Source organism: Chenopodium album, chromosome 5 (assembly GCF_948465745.1).
Source record: "Chenopodium album chromosome 5, dcCheAlbu1.1, whole genome shotgun sequence".
In the NCBI taxonomy this organism is placed as follows: domain Eukaryota; kingdom Viridiplantae; phylum Streptophyta; class Magnoliopsida; order Caryophyllales; family Amaranthaceae; genus Chenopodium; species Chenopodium album.
The window spans coordinates 2415972-2435907 of NC_137838.1; the positions used below are offsets into that span (position 1 = coordinate 2415972).

Sequence of the window (19936 nt, forward strand, 5' to 3'; positions counted from 1 at the left end):
TTTGACCAATTGAGTAGCTTGTCATTTTGAAGCAAAATAGCAAATGTAAACCATCAACAGAGGAAAATAATGTATTTTTGGAGCCCTTATAAGATTCAGGAAGTCTTAATATTAGGGCTCATCATATTTCTGTCTCACTAACTTCTCTAGTTAGTACTCTTTATGCTATTACACTAAACTCTTTCAACCAAAGACATTATAATGGTTAGACTTCATACTTCAATGACAGGTTAAGAATTTAGTCTTAGGAGCAGCGACAGCATATACTAGCAAATTATACACTCGTGGCTTCCCATTTTCAACAATGAGGTTTCGATTAGTATAGATTTGCAGGGGCAGCAATACAACTCTTAATTTTCAGATTGCACTTCAAGCAGTTGATCAGAAAGTAGATTGCCCTGAACTGAAGCACCATTTAACAGCGCACAGCTTTTGCACTTAATGCAATGGGCATTTTAGATTTAAATTTCTCGGCTTCAGACTCTTTTCCTACTTGCGTCAAAACCCCAACAATGCAAGCATAATGCTCTGCTAATGGTTGTATTTAGGGGTGAGCAAAAATTCAGGGTACCCTGATCTGGAACCGGAACCTGTTCGGAACCGCAGGTTCCGAACCCGGAACCTGTTGAACAGGTTCCGGTTCCGGGTAATAAAATTAGGAACCTGTTGCAACAGGTTCCGGTTCCGGGTAATAAAATTTTGGGCCTAAAACCTGTAGGGTACCCTGTTAGTACATGTTCCCTATAGGGTATATGAAACCGGAACCTATATAGTATTAAATATTCTAGACAATTAGTGTTGGTTTGTTATATTTAAAGTAGTTTACTAAAGTTGTAAGCTTTTATTGTGAACATCCATTTTTAAAAATATAGAATTGTCACAATTTATCAAGTAACTATTAAGCTTACTTTGAAAGACAGGGTACCCTGTTTAGGAACCGGAACCTGCAGGTTCCGGTTCCGGTTCCCAATTCTTAGGAACCTGTTGTAACAGGTTCCGGTTCCGGTTCCTATTTTTAGGAACCTGTTGCAACAGGTTCCGGTTCCGGGTACTGATATTTTTACAGGGTACCCTGCTACGCTCACCCCTAGTTGTATTCCATAATTAGCATGCATATCCTCCAGTATCTTCCACGCCTTGTCTATATCACCTAAATATGCGCAAGCAGTCAATATGGCAGTGAGGGTAACAGGATCAGGTTGAGTCCCATGATCCAACATGTCATAAAAAAGATTAAGGGCATGATTAGCATCTCCATTTGTTGCATGAGCTGCAATTATCGCTGTCCAAACCATTATACTCCTATGCCATGATTGATCAAATACATACCGTGCTCCTTGAAGAAATCCAGCTTTTCCATACACATCGATCAAACCAGTTACCACATATATATTGTCCTCGAGATCATTTCTAATAGCATAGGCATGTACTTCTTTGCCTGTGTTTGGATTGCAGAAGTGGGATGATGCAGAAAGAACACTCACTACTGTCACAGAATTAGGTTTGAAGCCTAAATCCTGCATTTCCCTCGTTAAATCAATGGATATCTCATGAAAATTGTTCTGTGCCAAACCAGAAATCACACCATTCCATGTACTCAAACTCGGTTTTTCCATCCTCCTGAATAAATCCATTGCTTTCTCCACAATACCGTGAGCCAAATAGCCAGAAATCAAACAGCCATATGTAACCTCATCTCTCTCACTCATCTTATCAAACAACTCTTTAGCATAATCCAAGCTACCACATTTAGCATACATCCCTATAATTGAATTACAGACCAATGTATCAATTTTAATATTTTTGTCTACGGCGAATTTATGTACTTCCATCCCTTGAACAAGATCCCTCTTTTGAGCACAAGCCTGTAGTACACTTGCCACGGTCACGCCATCCGGGCTCAAATTCTTATCATCCACCAATAACTTATAAAGCTTCAAACATTCCTCAAAACACCCACCTTGAGAATACCCTGAAATCATGGAATTCCATGACACTAAATCTCTCTTCCTCATCAAATCAAACACTTTTCTTGCCATACCCAATTCATCACACCTTGCATAATACGTGATCAAAGGATTAACAACAAACAAATCCAATTCAAACCCACGTCGCAACGCATAACAATGGATCTCCCTAGCCAAGTTTCCATCCGAAAACAAGCTTGACAACGCCTTCAAGACACAAGTAAGAGTAAAATTATCAGGTTTCACTGAAACACTTGAATTTCTCACAAAAGAAGAAAACAGCTTCAATGTCTCTACTGGCTTATCATCACATGAATAAGCTATGAACATAGCATTATAAGACCAAATATTTCTCTGGGAAATTTCATCAAACACCTTTCGTGCATGACCAACGTGCCCTGTTTTAGCGTAAAAATTGATGAGTTTTGAACCCAGAAAATTATCAACACTAAAGTTGAAGAGAACAATATGAGCATGAAGTAGTTTCCCCTGTAATATGAGACGATGGTTGGCACAATATTGAAGAAGATGGCCATAATCGCCATTAGTAAGGTTATATGGGTCGTTGAACAAGTTCTTTAAAGCAAGTTGAATGGGGTTAAATTGTTTGGAGATAGAAAAATTGTGGGTATTTAATGGTCTTCTTAAGATCTTCATACATTCTGCAATATACTTGAAATTTGCTGTAATGAATGGTTTATACTCTGCATTCCTCTGAAGATATGTTGGGTTTGGGGTTTGTCAATGATATGGAGAAGGTATTGTTGTGTGTTACTTCAGTTGTGTAACATTTTCTTGGGAAATAATGCAATTGTGTTCATTACATTTTCGAGTACACTTAATTTTTTTTTTTTTTTTTGAGGAAGAGTACACTTAATTATACACATGTTGATTTGCGTATATATTATATGTCTGGACTGCATATGTTGTTTTAAGAACACAGTATTTCTCATGGTTGTCAATATATGTTTAAATTGCTCTTAGTCATTCAAAATTATCTAAATGTTTGCCGAAGATGACATCGATTTTAACCCTAGCATTATTAGCCAATAGAGGTTGAAAATGGATTTGAATAATTTTTATCATTGTATGATTGGATAACTTAACAATGCTTACCTCCTTATTTTGTAAAATTACACATTCAAATATATCCTATTGTATACACTTTCCAATTCAAATTTAGGTAATATTACTCCATTATATTCTCTAATTTTACATCATGGCACTTACAAATGACAACCAATGCAAATCAAAACCAACTCATTCATTTCTTAAAATACAACCTAATTCGATCTATATTAAGCATATCAAAATATAGCTAATAAAACTCTATATATACTCCATGCAACATAAAATCAACCAAAAACTTCATCAAATTCAATAAATAAATTCATTTAAGAATCGAATAAATAAAGATGAAGGGGGTTAACAACCAAAGCATGATTAAGATGGTGTGTTTCGCATTGATGATTGGGATGATGCTCTTAGCAAGCAATAACGCGGTAATGGTAGAAGGAAGACTTCTAGGAGGACTTGCATTGAAGGTAAAACAAAGACTTGGGGATCTTCATTTCCCTGGTCTCGAGACGTGTGGATTCGACACCATGTATCCATGCCCACCAATTCAAAAGGATTGATAAGCAAGAATGCATCGTCGATACTTGGATGTGCCCGCAACTTGGATATAAACTTATAATCTAATGAATATGTAAGAATGTTGTTAATCATGTTGTTGCATTATTTATATAAAGTTGGAGGTTTTTTTAAGGACATGTTTTCCTACATCCATACTTGTCATATTGGCACTATTAAATATTGATTGAAATAACATCGTTCATATTATCACATACGGAGTATTTATTACTCCCTCCGTTTTTGAATATTTGCTCCATTTTTCCATACGCGGAGTTTTAGGAGAAATTTGAGAAAGTAATAAAATATGGAGGTAGTGGAGTTGGTGGAAGAATAAAAAATTGTAAAAAAACAAAAGTAGTGGAAAGAATTGAAGGAGAGAAAATATGGAATTAATGTTGTTGGGTCCACTTGGTGAGATAAATTAATAAAATATTGTAAAAGCTTTCCAAATAAGAAAATGAAGCAAGTATTTAAAAACGGCCGGAAAAGAAAAGTGGAGCAAGTATTTAAAAACGGAGGGAGTATAATAAACCACTTTCGCATTACTACTTGTACCTTATACAAAATAGAGGATGATGAATTCGAACCTGTGAGGCTTGTACATACACCTCATTGGTACTTTCACATCGTTTTTGTTGTACAAGGAGTCATAGCTTTCACATTTGTTCTGTCAAAAAATCATGCAAATCATGGGACTTGGTTGGAATGTCAAAGCCTCAAAGGCTAGACTAAGTAATACTGCGTATAGAACTAATGTTGAATAAAAAAAAATGTTAGGAAATGTGAAAAAATTACTCATAGGAAGAAACCTCCAAAATTTCTCAAAAAGCGTGGATATTAGACTTCTATTTTGGAATTTTTTTTGACTTTTTTTCACCTGGAAAAAAAAATGCCAAAATATTTACCATGGTCCCTTATACCCTCAGGGAGTCCAATTGGCCGGGTGGAACCATCCAATTTGCCTTTAAACGACCAATTTACTAGTTTACAACTGCACCAACTTTATTAACTCAAGCGTACCACGAACATTTATGACAACATATAATGATCATATATTGTTCTAAACGGCATTATATTACCCCGAGATTTATCCCGTAGAATTTCAAGACTTTTCGACACCGGGCCTTGAAACCTCCAAAATTTCGCAAAATGTGTGGCTATGAGACTTCAATTTTGAAATTTTATGACTTTTTTCGTCCGGAAATAAAAATTGTTGTAATGTTTAAAATGGTCCCTATTATTCTCCGGGAGTCCACGTGGCAAGGTGCAACCATCCAATTTGCCTTTAAACAACCGAATTACCAGCTTATTATAACTTGCACCGATTTCATTCACTCAAGCTTACAACGAACATTTATGACAACAAATAATTATCATATATGGTTCCAATGACATTATATAACCCCGAAATGTATTCCCTAAAATTTCAAAACTTTTCGACACCGGCCCCGAAACCTCCAAAATTTATCAAAAAGCGTGGATATTAGACTTCAATTTTAGAATTTTTTAACTTTTTTTCGCCCGGAACAAAAAATTGCCGAAATGTTTACCATGATCCCCATTACCCTCTGGGAGTCCAATTGGGTGGGTGGAACCATCCATTTTACCTTTAAACGACCAATTTATCGATTTACAACTTGCACCGATTTCATTAATTCAAGCCTACCACGAACATTTATGGCAACATATAATGATCATATATGGTTCCAAACGGAATTATATGACCCCAAATGTATTCTCTAAAATCTCGAGACTTTTCGACACCGAGCCCGAAACCTCAAAAATTTCACAAAAAAACGAGGATATTAGTCTTCAAGTTTGGAATTTTTTGACTTTTTTTCACCCGAAAATAAAAATTGTCGAAATGTTTACCATGGTCCCTAATATCCTCCTGGAGTCCAATTGGCTGGGTGGAACCATCCAATTTGCTCTTAAACGGCCAATTTACTAGTTTACAACTTGCACCGATCTCATTAACTCAAGCCTACAACGAACATTTATGACAACAAATAATTATCATATATGGTTCCAAATGACCTTATATAACCCCGAAATGTATTCTATAAAATTTCAAAACTTTTCGACACCGGGCCCCGAAACCTCCAAAATTTCTTAAAAAGCGTGGATATTAGACTTCAATTTTAGAATTTTTTAACTTTTTTTCGTCCAGAACAAAAAAGTGCCGAAATGTTTACCATGGTCCCCAATACCCTCTGGGAGTCCAATCGGGTAGGTGGAACCATCCATTTTGCCTTTAAACGACCAATTTATCGATTTACAACTTGCACCGATTTCATTAACTCAAGCCTACCACGAACATTTATGACAACATATAATGATCATATATGGTTCCAAACGGAATTATATGACCCCAAATGTATTATCTAAAATCTCGAGACTTTTCGACACTGAGCCCTGAAACCTCCAAAATATCTCAAAAAGCGTGGATATTAGCCTTTAATTTCGGAATTTTTTTGACTTTTTTCACCCGGAAATAAAAATTGCCGAAATGTTTACCATGGCCCCTAATACCCTCAGGGAATCCAATTGGCTGGGTGGAACCATCCAATTTGCCTTTAAATGACAAATTTACTAGTTTACAACTTGCACCGATTTCATTAACTCAAGCCTATAATGAACATTTATGACAACAAATAATTATCATATATGGTTCCAAATGACATTATATAACCCCGAAACGTATTCCCTAAAATTTCAAAACTTTTCGACACCGGGCCTCGAAACCTCCAAAATTTCCCAAAAAGCGTGGATATTAGACTTAAATTTCGAAATTTTTTGACTTTTTATCTCCCGAAAATAAAAATTGCCGAAATGTTTACCATGGTCCCTAATACCCTCGGGGAGTCTAATTGGCTGGGTGAAACCATCCAATTTTCCTTTAAACGACCAATTTTCTAGTTTACAACTTTCACCGATCTCATTAACTCCAGCCTACCACGAACATTTATGACAATATATAATGATCATTTATGACAATATATAATGATCATATATGGTTCCAAACGAAATTATATGACCCTGAGATTTATCCCCTATAATTTAAAGTCTTTTCAACACCGGGCGTCAAAACCTCTAAAATTTCGCAAAATGCGTGGATATTAGACTTCAATTTTGAAATTTATTACTTTTTTTCGTCCAGAAATAAAAATTGTCGTAATTTTTTCAATGGTACCTAATACCCTCTGGGAGTCCACGTGGCTAGGTTCAACCATCCAATTTTCTTTTAAACAGTCGAATTACCGGTTTATAACTTGCACCAATTTCATATAACTCCAGCCTACAACGAACAATTATGACAACAAATAATTATCATATATGGTACCAAACGACATTATATGACCCAAAAATGTATTCCCTAAAATTTAAAAAGTTTTCGACACCGGGCCACGAAACCTCCAACATTTCTCAAAAAGAGTGGATATTAGACTTCAATTTTGGAATTTTTTGACTTTTTTTCGCCCGGAACAAAAAATTGCCGAAATATTTATCATGGTCCCCAATACCCTCTGGGAGTCCATCTGAGTGGGTGGAACCATCCAATTCGCCTTTGAACGGTCGATATACCGATTTACAACTTGCACCGATCTCGTTAACTCAAGTCTACCACGAACATTTATGACAACATATAATGATCATATATGGTTCCAAACGGCATTATATGACCCCCCAAATGTATTCTCTAAAATTTCAAGGCTTTTAGACGCCGGGCCCTGAAACCTCCAAAATTTCACAAAAGTCGTGGATAATTAGTCTTTTATTTTGGAATTTTGACTTTTTTTCGCCCAGAAATAAAAATTGCAAAATTTTTTACCATGGTCCCTAATATCCTCCGAGAATCCAATTGGGTGGGTGTAACCATCCATTTTGCCTTTAAACGACCAATTTACCGGTTTACAACTTGCACCGATTTCATTAAATCAAGCCTACCACAAACATTTATGACAACATATAATGATCATGTATGGTTCCAAACGGCATATAATGATCATATATGGTTCCAAACGGTATTATATGACCCCGAGATGTATCCCCTAAAATTTCAATACTTTTCGACACCGGGCCTCGAAACCACCAAAATTTCTAAAAAAGCGTGGATCTTAGCCTTCAATTTTGGAAATTATTGACGTTTTTTCACTTGGAAATAAAAATTGCAGAAATATTTACCATGGTTCCTAATATCCTCCAGGAGTGCAATTGGGTGGGTGCAACAATCCAATTCGTCTCTAAACGACCAATTTAATGGTTTACAACTTGCACCTATTTTATTAATTCAAGCCTACCACGAACATTTATGACAATATATAATGATCATATATGGTTCCAAACGACATTATATGACCCCGAGATGAATATCCTAAAACGTTAAGGGTTTTCGACATCGGGCCCCGAAACCTTTAAAATTTCTCAAAAAGCATGGATATTAACCTTCAATTTTGGAATTTTTAGGCTTATTTTCGTCCGGAAATAAAAATTGCCGAAATGTTTACCATGGTCCCTAATACCATCTGGGATTCCAATTGGCTGGGTGGAATCATAAAATTTGCCTTTAAACGGCCAATTACCGGTTTACAACTTGCACCGATTTCATTAATTCAAGCCTACCACGAACATTTATGACATCATATAATGATCATATATGGTTATAAATGGCATTATATGACCCCGACATGTATCCCTAAAATCTCATTAGTTTTCGACACCAGGCCCCGAAATATTCGAAATGTCTAAAAAAACGTTGATATTAGCCTTTAATTTTTGGAATTTTTGACTTTTTTTCACCCGAAAATAAAAATTGCCAAAATGTTTGATATGGTTCTTAATATCCTCCGGGAGTTCAATTGGGTGGGTGCAACAATCCAATTCGTCTTTAAACGGCCAAATTACAGGTTTACAACTTGCACCGATTTCATTAACTCAAGTCTACCACGAACATTTATGATAACATATAATGATCATATATGGTTCCAAACGGCATTATATGACCCCGAGATGTATATCCTAAAATGTTAAGGCTTTTCGACATCGGGCTCCGAAACCTCCAAAATTTCTCAAAAAGCGTGGATATTAGCCTTCAATTTTGGAATTTTTAGACTTATTTTCACCCGAAAATAAAAATTGCCGAAATGTTTACCATGGTCTTTAATACCCTCTGGAAGTCCAATTGGCTGGGTGTAACCATCAAATTTGCCTTTAAACGACCAATTTACCGGTTTACAACTTGCACCGATTTCATTAATTCGAGTCTACCAAGAACATTTATGACAACATATAATGATCATATATGGTTCCAAACGATATTATATGACTCCGAGATGTATCTTCTAAAATCTGAAGGATTTTCGACACCGAGCTCCGAAAACTCAAAAATTTATCAAAAAGCGTGGGTATTAACCTTCAATTTTGGAATTTTTAGATTTATTTTAGTCCGAAAATAAAAATTGCCGAAATTTTTACTATGGTCCCTAATGCCCTCCCGGGTGGGTTGAACTATCCAATTTGCAATTAAATGACCAATTTACTAGTTTACAACTTGCACCGATTTCATTAACTCAAGCCTACCACGAACATTTATGACAACATATAATGATTATCAATGGTTCCAAATGACATTATATGACCACGAATTTATCTCCTAGATTTTTAATACTTTTCGACACTGGGTCCCAAAACCTCCAAAATTTCGCAAAATGCGTGGATTTAATTTTGGAATTTTTTGAGTTTTTTTTTGGCCGGTAATAAAATTTCTGAAATGTTTACCATGGTCTCTAATACCCTCTGGGAGTCCAATTGGATGGGTGGAAACGATCCAATTTGCCTTTAAACGACCAATTTATCGGTTTACAACTTGCATCGATTTAATTAACTCAAGCCTACCACGAACACTTATGACAACAATAATGATCATATATGGTTCCAAACGACATTATATGACCCCAAAATGTATTCCCTAAAATTTTAAAACTTTTCATCACCGGGCCTCGAAACTTCCAAAATTTCTCAAAAAGCGTGGATATTAGACTTCAATTTTGGAATTTTTTAAACTTTTTTTCGCCCAAAAATAAAAATTGCCGAAATGTTTACCATGGTCTGCAATACCCTCCGGAAGTCCAATTGGGTAGGTAGAACCATCCAATTTACCTTTAAACGACCAATTTTTCGGTTTACAACTTGCACCAATCTCATTAACTCAAACCTACCACGAACATTTATGACAACATATAATGATCATATATGGTTCCAAACGGCATTATATGACCCTGAGATATATTCTCTAAAATCTCAAGGCTTTTTGATATCGGGCCCCGAAACCTTCAAAAAATTTCCCGGATATAAAAATTGCCGAAATGTATACTATGGTCCCTAATATCCTCTGGGAGTCCAATTGGGTTGGTGGAACCATCCAATTTGCCTTTAAACGGCCAATTAACCGGTTTACAACTTGCATTGATTTACCGATTTACAATTGCCAATTTAATTAACCTGCACCGAATTCGACTTGAATCGAAATTGACCCAAACCCGTTTTAACCCGTTAAAACCCGAATTTAACCTGACTTGTTATTAACCTGACCTGAATTCAATCCGACCCGTTCCTAACCCAACCCGAATTGAACCCAACCTGTTTTAAACCCGACCCAAAATCAACTCGACTTGTTATTGTCCTGACCCAAATTAAACCCGATTTGTTATTTACCCGACTTGTATTTTTCTAGACCTATTACTTACCCGACCCAAAAATTCAACCCGATCTGTTACTAACTCGACCCGAAATCAACACGACTTGTTATTGACCCGACCTAAATTCAACATAAAAAATTCCTGACTCGATTTCAAATCACCTTAAATGCAATTTAGACCACCTTATTATTGTTGTATGGTCAAAGGAGATAATTATCTTCCTAAATTATAGACTATAGTTCCCTATTATATTGCCATATATATTATAGTCAATGAAAATAATTAGCTTGATAAAAATGATAATTATCTATTTATTGAACGCAAATATGACATGAATTGGAAATGACCTGACCTGATTGTAACCAACAAATTATTGACTTGAACATAACCCGACTTGAACCTATAATGACATGACTTGGAAATGACCCAACCTGATTATAACCCGCAAATTATTGACTTGAACTGAACCCGACATGAACCCGAGAATGACCCAACCTGATTATAATCCGTAAATTATTGACTTGAACCGAACTCGACTCAAACTCGAGAATGACCCGACCTGATTCTAACCCGCAAATTATTGACTTGAACTGAACCCAACTTGAACCCGAGAATTATCCTAACCCGTTTTAACCCGTGAAAACCCGAATTAAACTCGACCTATTGTTCACCCGACCCGAATGTAACATGACGTGTTATTAACCGACCTAAACCTGACCCAAACCCGATAAGAAGCATGACCCGACGTCACCCGACTCAGGTATGACCCAACCCAAACCCGACCCGCATAGGTTATGAAATTAATTCAAATTGACCCGACTCGAGTTGACCCGACCCAAACCCGACCCGTTTACCCGAATTGACAGCTCTACTCGTAGTAAATCGCGATGAATTACAAAGCATATGTGCTTAGTGCTTTAGCTACTATATGTTTTAATAAACCAAGCGTGGTTTAAAAATCACGATTCATGATTAATCATTTCGTGCTTGATTTCAACCAGTACTTTAGGTTCAATGTAACCCTTGAATTTTCAGACTTTGTGCTATTGACTGGGCTGCTGATGTTGCTGTCACCTTCTTTAATATCGATGTATTCCCAACCATCTTCAATATCGCCTCCTAATTTCAAAAAAAAAAAAAAAAAAAAAAAAATTTAAAAAAGGAAATGTAATCAGAACTTAAACTCATAGTATAGAGTACAGAAACAGAGGAAAAACAGAGTATATAAACAGAAAAATACAGAGAAAAATAGCAAAATTCACTAAAAATGAAGAAGAAAAAAGTGAAATAAAATCACTATAATTGCCTTAGTGATGATTAAATGAAGATAATCTGGAGAAAAGTTTACAAAGGGAATTGGGTTTACAAGAAAAATGGTGGGTGAATTGAGACATTAAATGAAGATAAGCTTCCTGCTTTATTTTTTAGGCAGTTTTTGTTATTAATTTTGTTTCGGAACTTCTGAGTTGGACTACACTAAACTAGTTTTGTAGTGGAAAGCTACTTTGTTCTTCTCCTTTTCATTTCACAAGCTAAGGTAGGCAACTAACAAGTAACAACTCTAAAAGTAAGTTTGTCATTGATTCATTGGATTTGTCCTTGTGAAAATATAACAATAATAACTACCGTGTCGGACAATTATTCGTTGATTATGCATTGTATTGAGACATACACTTCGGAGTACAATATATTTACCTGATATAGAATAGTAATATGATATTACATGATGCATAGACACTTAATTATTTTCATGATACATTTATGTAAACCAAAAAGAAAATTAAGTTAGGAAAATCTTGGATCGGATTGGTTTTACCAAGTGTGCATTCAATGATCGATGCAAGAAAAGGCTACATGATGTCATGCAGGACTAATAGACTTATCGCATCAGCTCAGCAAAGTTAAAACAAGAACTCAGTACTAGTAAAAACATGAATGCTTGATGATCAATCAAAGAATAGTCAATTCTAGGACTACTTTCTATCCAGATAAGTTTTATGGCAGGAAAAAACAAGTGTGTCAAATTTACATTTCATATGTCTGTATGACTGTATCTTGATATTCAAGACTGCAAAATCAAACTTCTAATTACCAAAAAAGCGAAAGCTTAGGGATTAAGTGCTGTACAACCAAACCATAGTCAATGTACGATACAAAATCTCTAAAAGACTTGTCAAAAAAAAGACTAGGAAACCAAACAAATGATCAACTAGTGCTTCAAACTGTTTTTTCTACTGAAGATGTTTGGAACATCCTGAAGTTTGTTGGACTAAGCGTGGTTTAAGAATTACTTTCAGACAAGGATAAAGATTGAAGTTCAGGTTCTGGTATAACCCAAGAATCATCAGACTTTACGCTGCTAGCTGGGCTGCTGATGTTAGTGTCACCTTCCACTTTCATGATTTTGGAGCTCGGGCTTGCTGCTGGACTAATCTGGCCGAAGCTGTATGTCCCTCGAGCTCGTGACAACTTCAGTCTTGGAATTGACCTCTCGCTTGAATTAGGACTTTTTTGGCAGCTGCTGCTTATTCCTAGACTGTGTGACATCTTCATCCTTGGGCTAAACTCCGGCATACTTCCTACTTCTGACAGTCCATCCATTAGACCCTCCGCCAGTAGATCAAAGTAGTTTCTTATCACCCTGGTTTTCAAATCAGGTTAGACCAGATAACAAAAATACCGTCCCAAAATCAATCATCAAGCACCAGCACCAACAAGCAGCACGAAAATTGGACCAGATGAATACATGATTACCATGAAAAAGAAGACAATCTAAATGAAAAACAAATACTTTGTATCATACATTGCTTTATGTAAATAGTAAATACCTGGTCAGCTTAATGGTCCTGCTCCGGAATTCCAAATACTTTCCAACAAAAACATCTTCGTGCAGGAGAGCCTCAAGTTCCACCTCAACATGGTTATGAAGTCGATTAACAAAAAATATTGCTTCATCTGCAAAATTAACGGTTCAAACAGTTGAGAAAAGTTTTGACATGTACAACATACTATAGGGACAAGGAATGAAATTGCGAACAGAAATTGGTATACTTTGCATGAACTCATGGAGTTGCTTCTTGGCGTGCTCATCATCACGCAAATAGTATCCATATACGTATGTCCATTTCAAAAGTTGCCAACATTCAACAACCTAAAAAACCATAAGAATGAGGAACATAACCTTGAATTAAACCAAGTAGCAGTGTTGCATGGTTGAAAACATATCACAGTAGTCAGTAGCTATTGAATTACTAACCTGTTCTAGTGCTTCAACAATAAAGTTGACCTCTTTTGTAGAAAGGCTATAATTGAAGCACAGAATGTCATGCTGAGAGGGTCAATAAACGTATACAGCGTTATTAGTTACCAAAAGCTATAAAGATGATTTGTTTTCGGCTTCAACAAGTATATAAAGGTTCATGACATGCAGGCAATACTAACCTGCAAGTCTTGAAACACCTTCAGGTCTGATAGCACATTTGCCTTAGACTGCAAGGCCAAGATCAGTGGCAATCAGAATATACTCGTATACATATTGATATCATTTTAATTTAATTTATCGTTTGAAAGGTAGTGAAAGGAAATAATATGTCCAATACCGAATCACAGGTAGTCCATCCTTCAAAATGATGATAGTATCTATCAAGGGATTTCTTAAGGTGGCTTATATTATCCTGAAAAAACCAACCAACCATAATTGAGAAGTTAATATACTCGAAACAATGCTAGCAAATGCATATTAAGGAAGTCCAAAACTTACTCCATTGGCATGACATGGATTGTACCAAAGGTTTTGACCTTCATGTTTACCATTAAACCAATCTTCACCACAAAAACTGAAAGTATGACAGTAACTAAATGTTATTAGTATACAATAAGTTCAGCAAGATATTCTATTCATTCAATTATTTGTAGACAAGGGAATTGATATGCAACATTACCCGCAAAATCTATGCTCGCAAACAGCACAGAAAACATCTGTAGAGTACTGTGTTTTCTCATAGGAGGAATTGCATTTCGGACATGCCACCGTATTTTCTAACACCCTATGGAAAAATCTCAGCAATTGAAAACTATATACAAGATCATTATAAGCAGCATTAAAATGTTACGAAAGACTATCATCATACCAAATCTCTGACTGACGAGAGCCCTCTGACATCCATTGAGTTGCAGTGTCACAATCAACAGGTGCATGAGCTTCCCGAGAGCACTGCATAATCATCATCCATAACTAAGTAATCTGTTTTTGCTCGTATTATTTGCACTAATATTGTACTACGATTTAGCTATTAACTAAATGATGATTTATAAATCAAAAAACATCTTACTCTCCAGCAAAAACTATGTAAACACCGACAAGTAGCCATTCCTTCTTCAGCATAAGAAGAGAATACAGCAGAATCGCAATCAGGAGCAGGACACCATTTTGCCTAAGAAACATCACAAGGGTTGGATTATAGCAACACAATAATCTTAAGGATAGAAAAAAAAATGACATTTCCTAATTTACAAATAAAAATTACAATTTACCACACCTCACGGATGCCAGCAATGTAAGAATCAAGAGCAGATTTTTCAAATTTGATTTTAACATCCTCAGATGATAGAAATTCTATCAAGGGAAGACCCACAGCAGCATCACAAGATAGCTCAGGGCAACGCAATTTGAAACATCGATGTTCATCAATACTTGTATCTCTAATGTTGCCTGTGAATAGTTTATACAAGCAAATGAACAACTTCAGATACAGCATAATAAGCTAGCACAATTAGCATAGTTGATTGAGCAAAAGCAACTTAGCGTGATAGAATACAAATAATCAAAGAGGATTGAGATGATTTTCTGACCTTCCCAGCAAGAACGGCATATTTGATGACCACAGGAAACAGAAAACACCAAATATCTTGGAAATTCTGCACGACATAATCTGCAAGCAATCTGTAAAGAGCAAAGTCCTACTTATTACCAATTATAAAAAAAAAAAACATATATGGTCTGACGATATAACTATATAATAAGTATGAACATATCAGGTTGATCGAGGTGCTTACTACAACTGCATCAGTTGGGGTTTCGACAACAGGACTCACGAATAGACCAACTGCCTTGCGTACCTTCTTTTCATATGCAAACCATTCTTCAGTGGCTCGATTGACATCCCTTCAAATATGCACGTAGTTAGTACTCAAGGAATCAAGGGTATAGTTATTTGAAATCAAGGCAACCGAACATTACCATTTAAAATGTTGCAGAAGAATTGCAGCTTCATTTCTTGACAACAAAAGGACAGTAGAGACTGTTGTTATTCTATCTTCTAGGAATCGACGAATTTCAGCCTTGCTCATTGTTGTACATATAATCTAAATAATACAGAAAAGAATGCTACAACATGTTAAGGGAGCACTGTCCATTAATCCAAAAATCTCAACTAGCTGATGTTTCAAAATCTGAAGGAAAGCATTTTAATGCACTAAACATCTAGTATAAACTCTAGAGAAATTGCCATCAAGAGAGCATTTTAATGCACTAAACAACTAGTATAAACTCTAGAGAAATCGCAATCAAGAGAAAAAAGACTTAATGTGGGTACCAAAAATATAAGCTAAGCTCTAGGCAAATTATATCGAAAGGGACAAATTTAGATTTTGTACTCTTAGAGTCTTAGTACTCCATAAATGTTACACACTTACACTTCTCATTGTGTTACGTCCTTATCTACAATTTAGATGTAAAGGGTCTGATATAATTTTCATGTGTCGAATATGATATTCCCAAAGATCGAAATTGAAAACCTAAGTACCATGAATACAGACATACAGTAGTTTCAATTTCGAAAATGTTTTCTTTTGATACCTAACTAGCCTAAGTATTTCGAGTGATAACACAACCACGGCTTAATTTCTTATTATTGATCAAGCTTTTTAAAACCACTTACATTACTAATTATGGCTGAATTGTTCAATAATTTCCTATAAACAATCAATTATTAAAAGTTATCTATCTTAATTTAAGTACCCATTCAAAAGCACACATAATGACAAAAGTACATATCCAAACATTTAAAATGACTTTTTTTTTTTTTTTTTTTTTTTTTACCATTCTTCACTAATCAACATACAAAAGGATAAACCAAAAATTATAAAATATAATATCGAACATACAAATATGATCATAGAAATTTCAACCAATCCAAAAAAAAATATATGTAACAAAATATTATAATGATCACCTTATATTTCTCATGAATTTGGGAATTTTCTTGATCACCCATCTCGGATCCTACCCCAATGACCGAGATATCATCACTTTCATCGCCGGAGCTGAGTTCACGATCGAGAATTTCGATGTATTCCCAATCATCTTCAATTGTTTGCCCTAATTTTTTTTCCCAAAAAAGAAAATTTAACATGATTTCAAAAAAATTTAAAAAAAACCCAGATGATCAAACAGAGAATTTATAAAAACGATGACAGAAAAACACAAGAAAAAAATATTTTTCTTTTCTTAATAAATAATATTGAAAAAAAAAAACTAAAAACAGAGTATAGAAACAGAGGAAAAGTGAGAAAGATTGAAAATTACTTACCTTGACGACGATCGAGGGAAACTAAATTAGAGAAGAGATGAGAAAGTGAATCATAAGAGATTTTTTTGGTAAAATTAGGCATTATTTTATGTTTTGATTATTAATTTGATTGAATGGATGAGTATTTTTGGGTGTAAAAACAGAGAATTTAGAGAAGAAACAGAGGAGGTTTAAAGGAAATAGAGAGGAAGTGAAGAGAGAAAATGGGGGAAATGAGAGGAAAAATGAAGTAAATTGCGAAAAAATATTGAGGGTATTAAGTAAACTGAGAGGCCCACTTTCTGATTGACTGGCGTTTACTTTTGAATTTTTCTTCGTAAATGTGTTGCTTAACCTATTTTTATTATTTTTTTTAAAAAAAAAAAAAATTGGTTTTCATTTAATGAATTCTTGAGGGTTCAATTAGTATTTTTTCGGTGTAAGGGTTCAAATAGTTGCATATTAGAGGTTGATTGATGAGATTAAAAGAGTATAGTTTGCATATTAAAGGTTGAATAAAGAGTATGGTGTTAAGGACCTCTCACACCTTGAAAAATTGAGATTAAAATAACTTTTTTTTGGCAATACCCAAATGAAATATTTCTGCATATAGTTATATACGAGTACTTTATATTTTGTAACATTATTGTCAAATATATTTCACAACGGGATTTCAACCTAGTAACTAGCTATGCCTAAATAACTAGCATGTGGCCAAGTATAAGTTAATAAATAGATGATTATATGTAACATTATTGTCAAACTAATACTTATTACTTTAAAATCTTGTGCAATGCACTTTTGTGAAATATATTTGACTATAATGTTACAAAATATAAAGTATATAAAAGATACGCAGAAAATTTTCATTTGGGTATTGCAAATTGCACAAAAAAAAAAAGACGGGAAAATATTTCACAAGGTAATGACAAGTGTCATTGATTATTCGCTTTTAGTATAAGTTAATAGATAGATAGATGATTATATGGACTATTGAGTGATATAGGCAAATTCATCTAAGCTAGTTTCTCAACTTTTTTTTTTTTTTTTTTTTTTTTTTTTTTTTTTTTTTTGGGAATAATATCTCTATCTTATAGCATAAGAAAATCAATTCAACCAAAGTTGGACTAAAATGATCTTGTATGAAATTCAAAACTCTTAAGGCATGTTCACATTTAGTGAACTGAGCTGAATTGAACTGATTGGAGCTGGAATGAAATGAATATTTTATGAGAGAGGAAAATTAGGAACTGAATTGAGCTGAACTGATTAGAGCTTAACTGAACTGAACTGATTGAAGCTGAACTAAACTGAAATTAAATAAATATGAATAGATCCTTAATCGTGATCACACCGGCTAAAATTAAATTTAACTAGTTTCAACAAACAAAAACAATATTTGATTTTTAAAATATGGTTTAATTACAGGTTCTAAATGCATGAGATAAACTCAGGGGCGGACCTTTGCTGAGGCGGGTCGGGGCCCGGCCCCCCTTAATTTTTCTAATCTATTGGTTAAAAGTAATATAATATCTAATAATTACAATTAAAAAGTTATGGCATAGTGGTTAAGTATTGTTATTTTTTAGCAAAAGGTTGGAGGATCAAACCTTGGCCCCCAAAACTTTTTGGCCCAAGATCCGTCAATGGATAAACTTCCAAGCTAAGAGTAATTATGAGCTTCTTTTAAAAATAAGGCTAACTCCAGTAGATATCGACAAAGTTAATTTGAAGTTAGTAGCTTAATTAGCTTAGCTTAGATTTCACCAGAATTGCAAAAGTAGATTACTTCAATAATATAATTAGCTTAATGCCTTAAATAACTCTCTTCATGACTTCATGTACAACAATAATCTTTTTTTACTTTCTTTCCTAGAATTTCTTTTAGTCCGTCCTTTTTTCTTTCGATTAGACACTATTTAGACATATTCACATTCAATTGATCTCTCTTTCAAAAAGGTACTCTCCACAATCATATATTAATAATATTTGTTAAGTAGTTGATTATGCTTTTTATTCACTAATCACTACTGTAATTACTTTTCAGCATTTTCAATTTCCCTCTCTGTCCAACACATCATGCACTATACTTAATCCAGGATCTTTTATAACGCTATTAACCTATTAGGTGCATTCTCAAATATTTTATTTACTTATTCGGTCTTTTGGTCATTTTAAAAGTTTAAAATGAGCAAATAAAATACCATTACATGTTTAATGTTTTGTACTTACTCTTATTTTTTAAGTGCCCCAATTTGATCGACACATTAATGAATACATATCCGAATCAGGTAATAAGTTCAATATCAATGAGATCTTGCCCAGATGCCTAATATGTATCCATAACAATTAGCAAGTTAAAAAATGATCCAACATTTATAGTACTCTTGGAATTTTGGAAGCCAAACAAGTTTTGGCTGCGAACATTTTGTTTGCTATGAATTTATAATAACCGTTTTTGAAGGTAAGAAGGGATGAAAAGTGAAAGATTTATTTACTTATCTATTTTATTTTTAAATTTTTTGTTATTTTGTCAAATGAAAAACAAAAAATAAATGAAAGATAAAAAAGAACTTTAATTGACAACTTTTAATTTTTACCATCCTATCAAATCTTTTAATTTTGGAAGGAAAAGAGCCCGGATATTTGTGAAGGGTTTCATTTCCCTTTGTTCCTTAGTTCTTTAAATGTTATCTCATTAATGGAACAAAACATGATAACCTAATAGTCTAATACTTCGTACAAAGTCTTTTTCATTTCTTATATATCCCTTTGCCAAATTCCCTTTACAAAAAAGGGCCTTACAAAGATGCTTACTTGATGCTCTTTGCCCACCTTTCAAGTACCCAGGTCTAAAACCGTCTAATTTCTTATATACACCGTATCATAATGTAACTACGAACCAAGACAAAGTTGATGTTATAAAAGGTTTTTATAATTACCTAAATCACTAAAATGTACCTGAGATATTCATAGAGTTAGTTCGGTTGTACATGTATTTAATTCAAGTACAACCAAGTCTATATTAGACCTGCAAATTAGAAAATGGATTTCTTTAGATAGATGC

General features: G+C 34.4%; 1 protein-coding gene and 1 pseudogene across 1 annotated transcript; both read right to left on the bottom strand.

Moving 5' to 3' along the window:
- Positions 1-264: 264 nt before the first annotated feature.
- Positions 265-2727, bottom strand: LOC145630035 (pentatricopeptide repeat-containing protein At2g37310-like; annotated as a pseudogene).
- A 9523-nt stretch (positions 2728-12250) lies between these two features.
- On the bottom strand, positions 12251-17089 carry LOC145630036 (putative E3 ubiquitin-protein ligase ARI10). Its single transcript, XM_081682271.1, has 16 exons — positions 16891-17089; positions 16534-16679; positions 15540-15664; positions 15356-15464; positions 15152-15242; positions 14839-15011; positions 14632-14733; positions 14431-14513; positions 14242-14346; positions 14061-14136; positions 13900-13974; positions 13742-13789; positions 13557-13628; positions 13352-13451; positions 13129-13255; positions 12251-12941 (listed from the first exon to the last, which is right to left on the bottom strand). Exons 1-16 carry the CDS (start codon positions 16970-16972, stop codon positions 12581-12583), a joined length of 1875 nt encoding a protein of 624 aa, XP_081538397.1. The 5' UTR covers positions 16973-17089; the 3' UTR covers positions 12251-12580.
- Between the last annotated feature and the right edge of the window lie 2847 nt (positions 17090-19936).

Bases quoted from the DNA above. Each gene is read 5' to 3' on its own strand.
- LOC145630036 (XM_081682271.1), bottom strand. From the start codon at position 16,972: ATGCCTAATTTTACCAAAAAAATCTCTTATGATTCACTTTCTCATCTC. The intron at 16,680-16,890 runs GTAAGTAATTTT...AAAAAAAATTAG, and splicing joins TTCCCTCGATCGTCGTCAAG to GGCAAACAATTGAAGATGAT. The intron at 15,465-15,539 runs GTAATGTTCGGT...GCATATTTGAAG, and splicing joins CTTCTGCAACATTTTAAATG to GGATGTCAATCGAGCCACTG.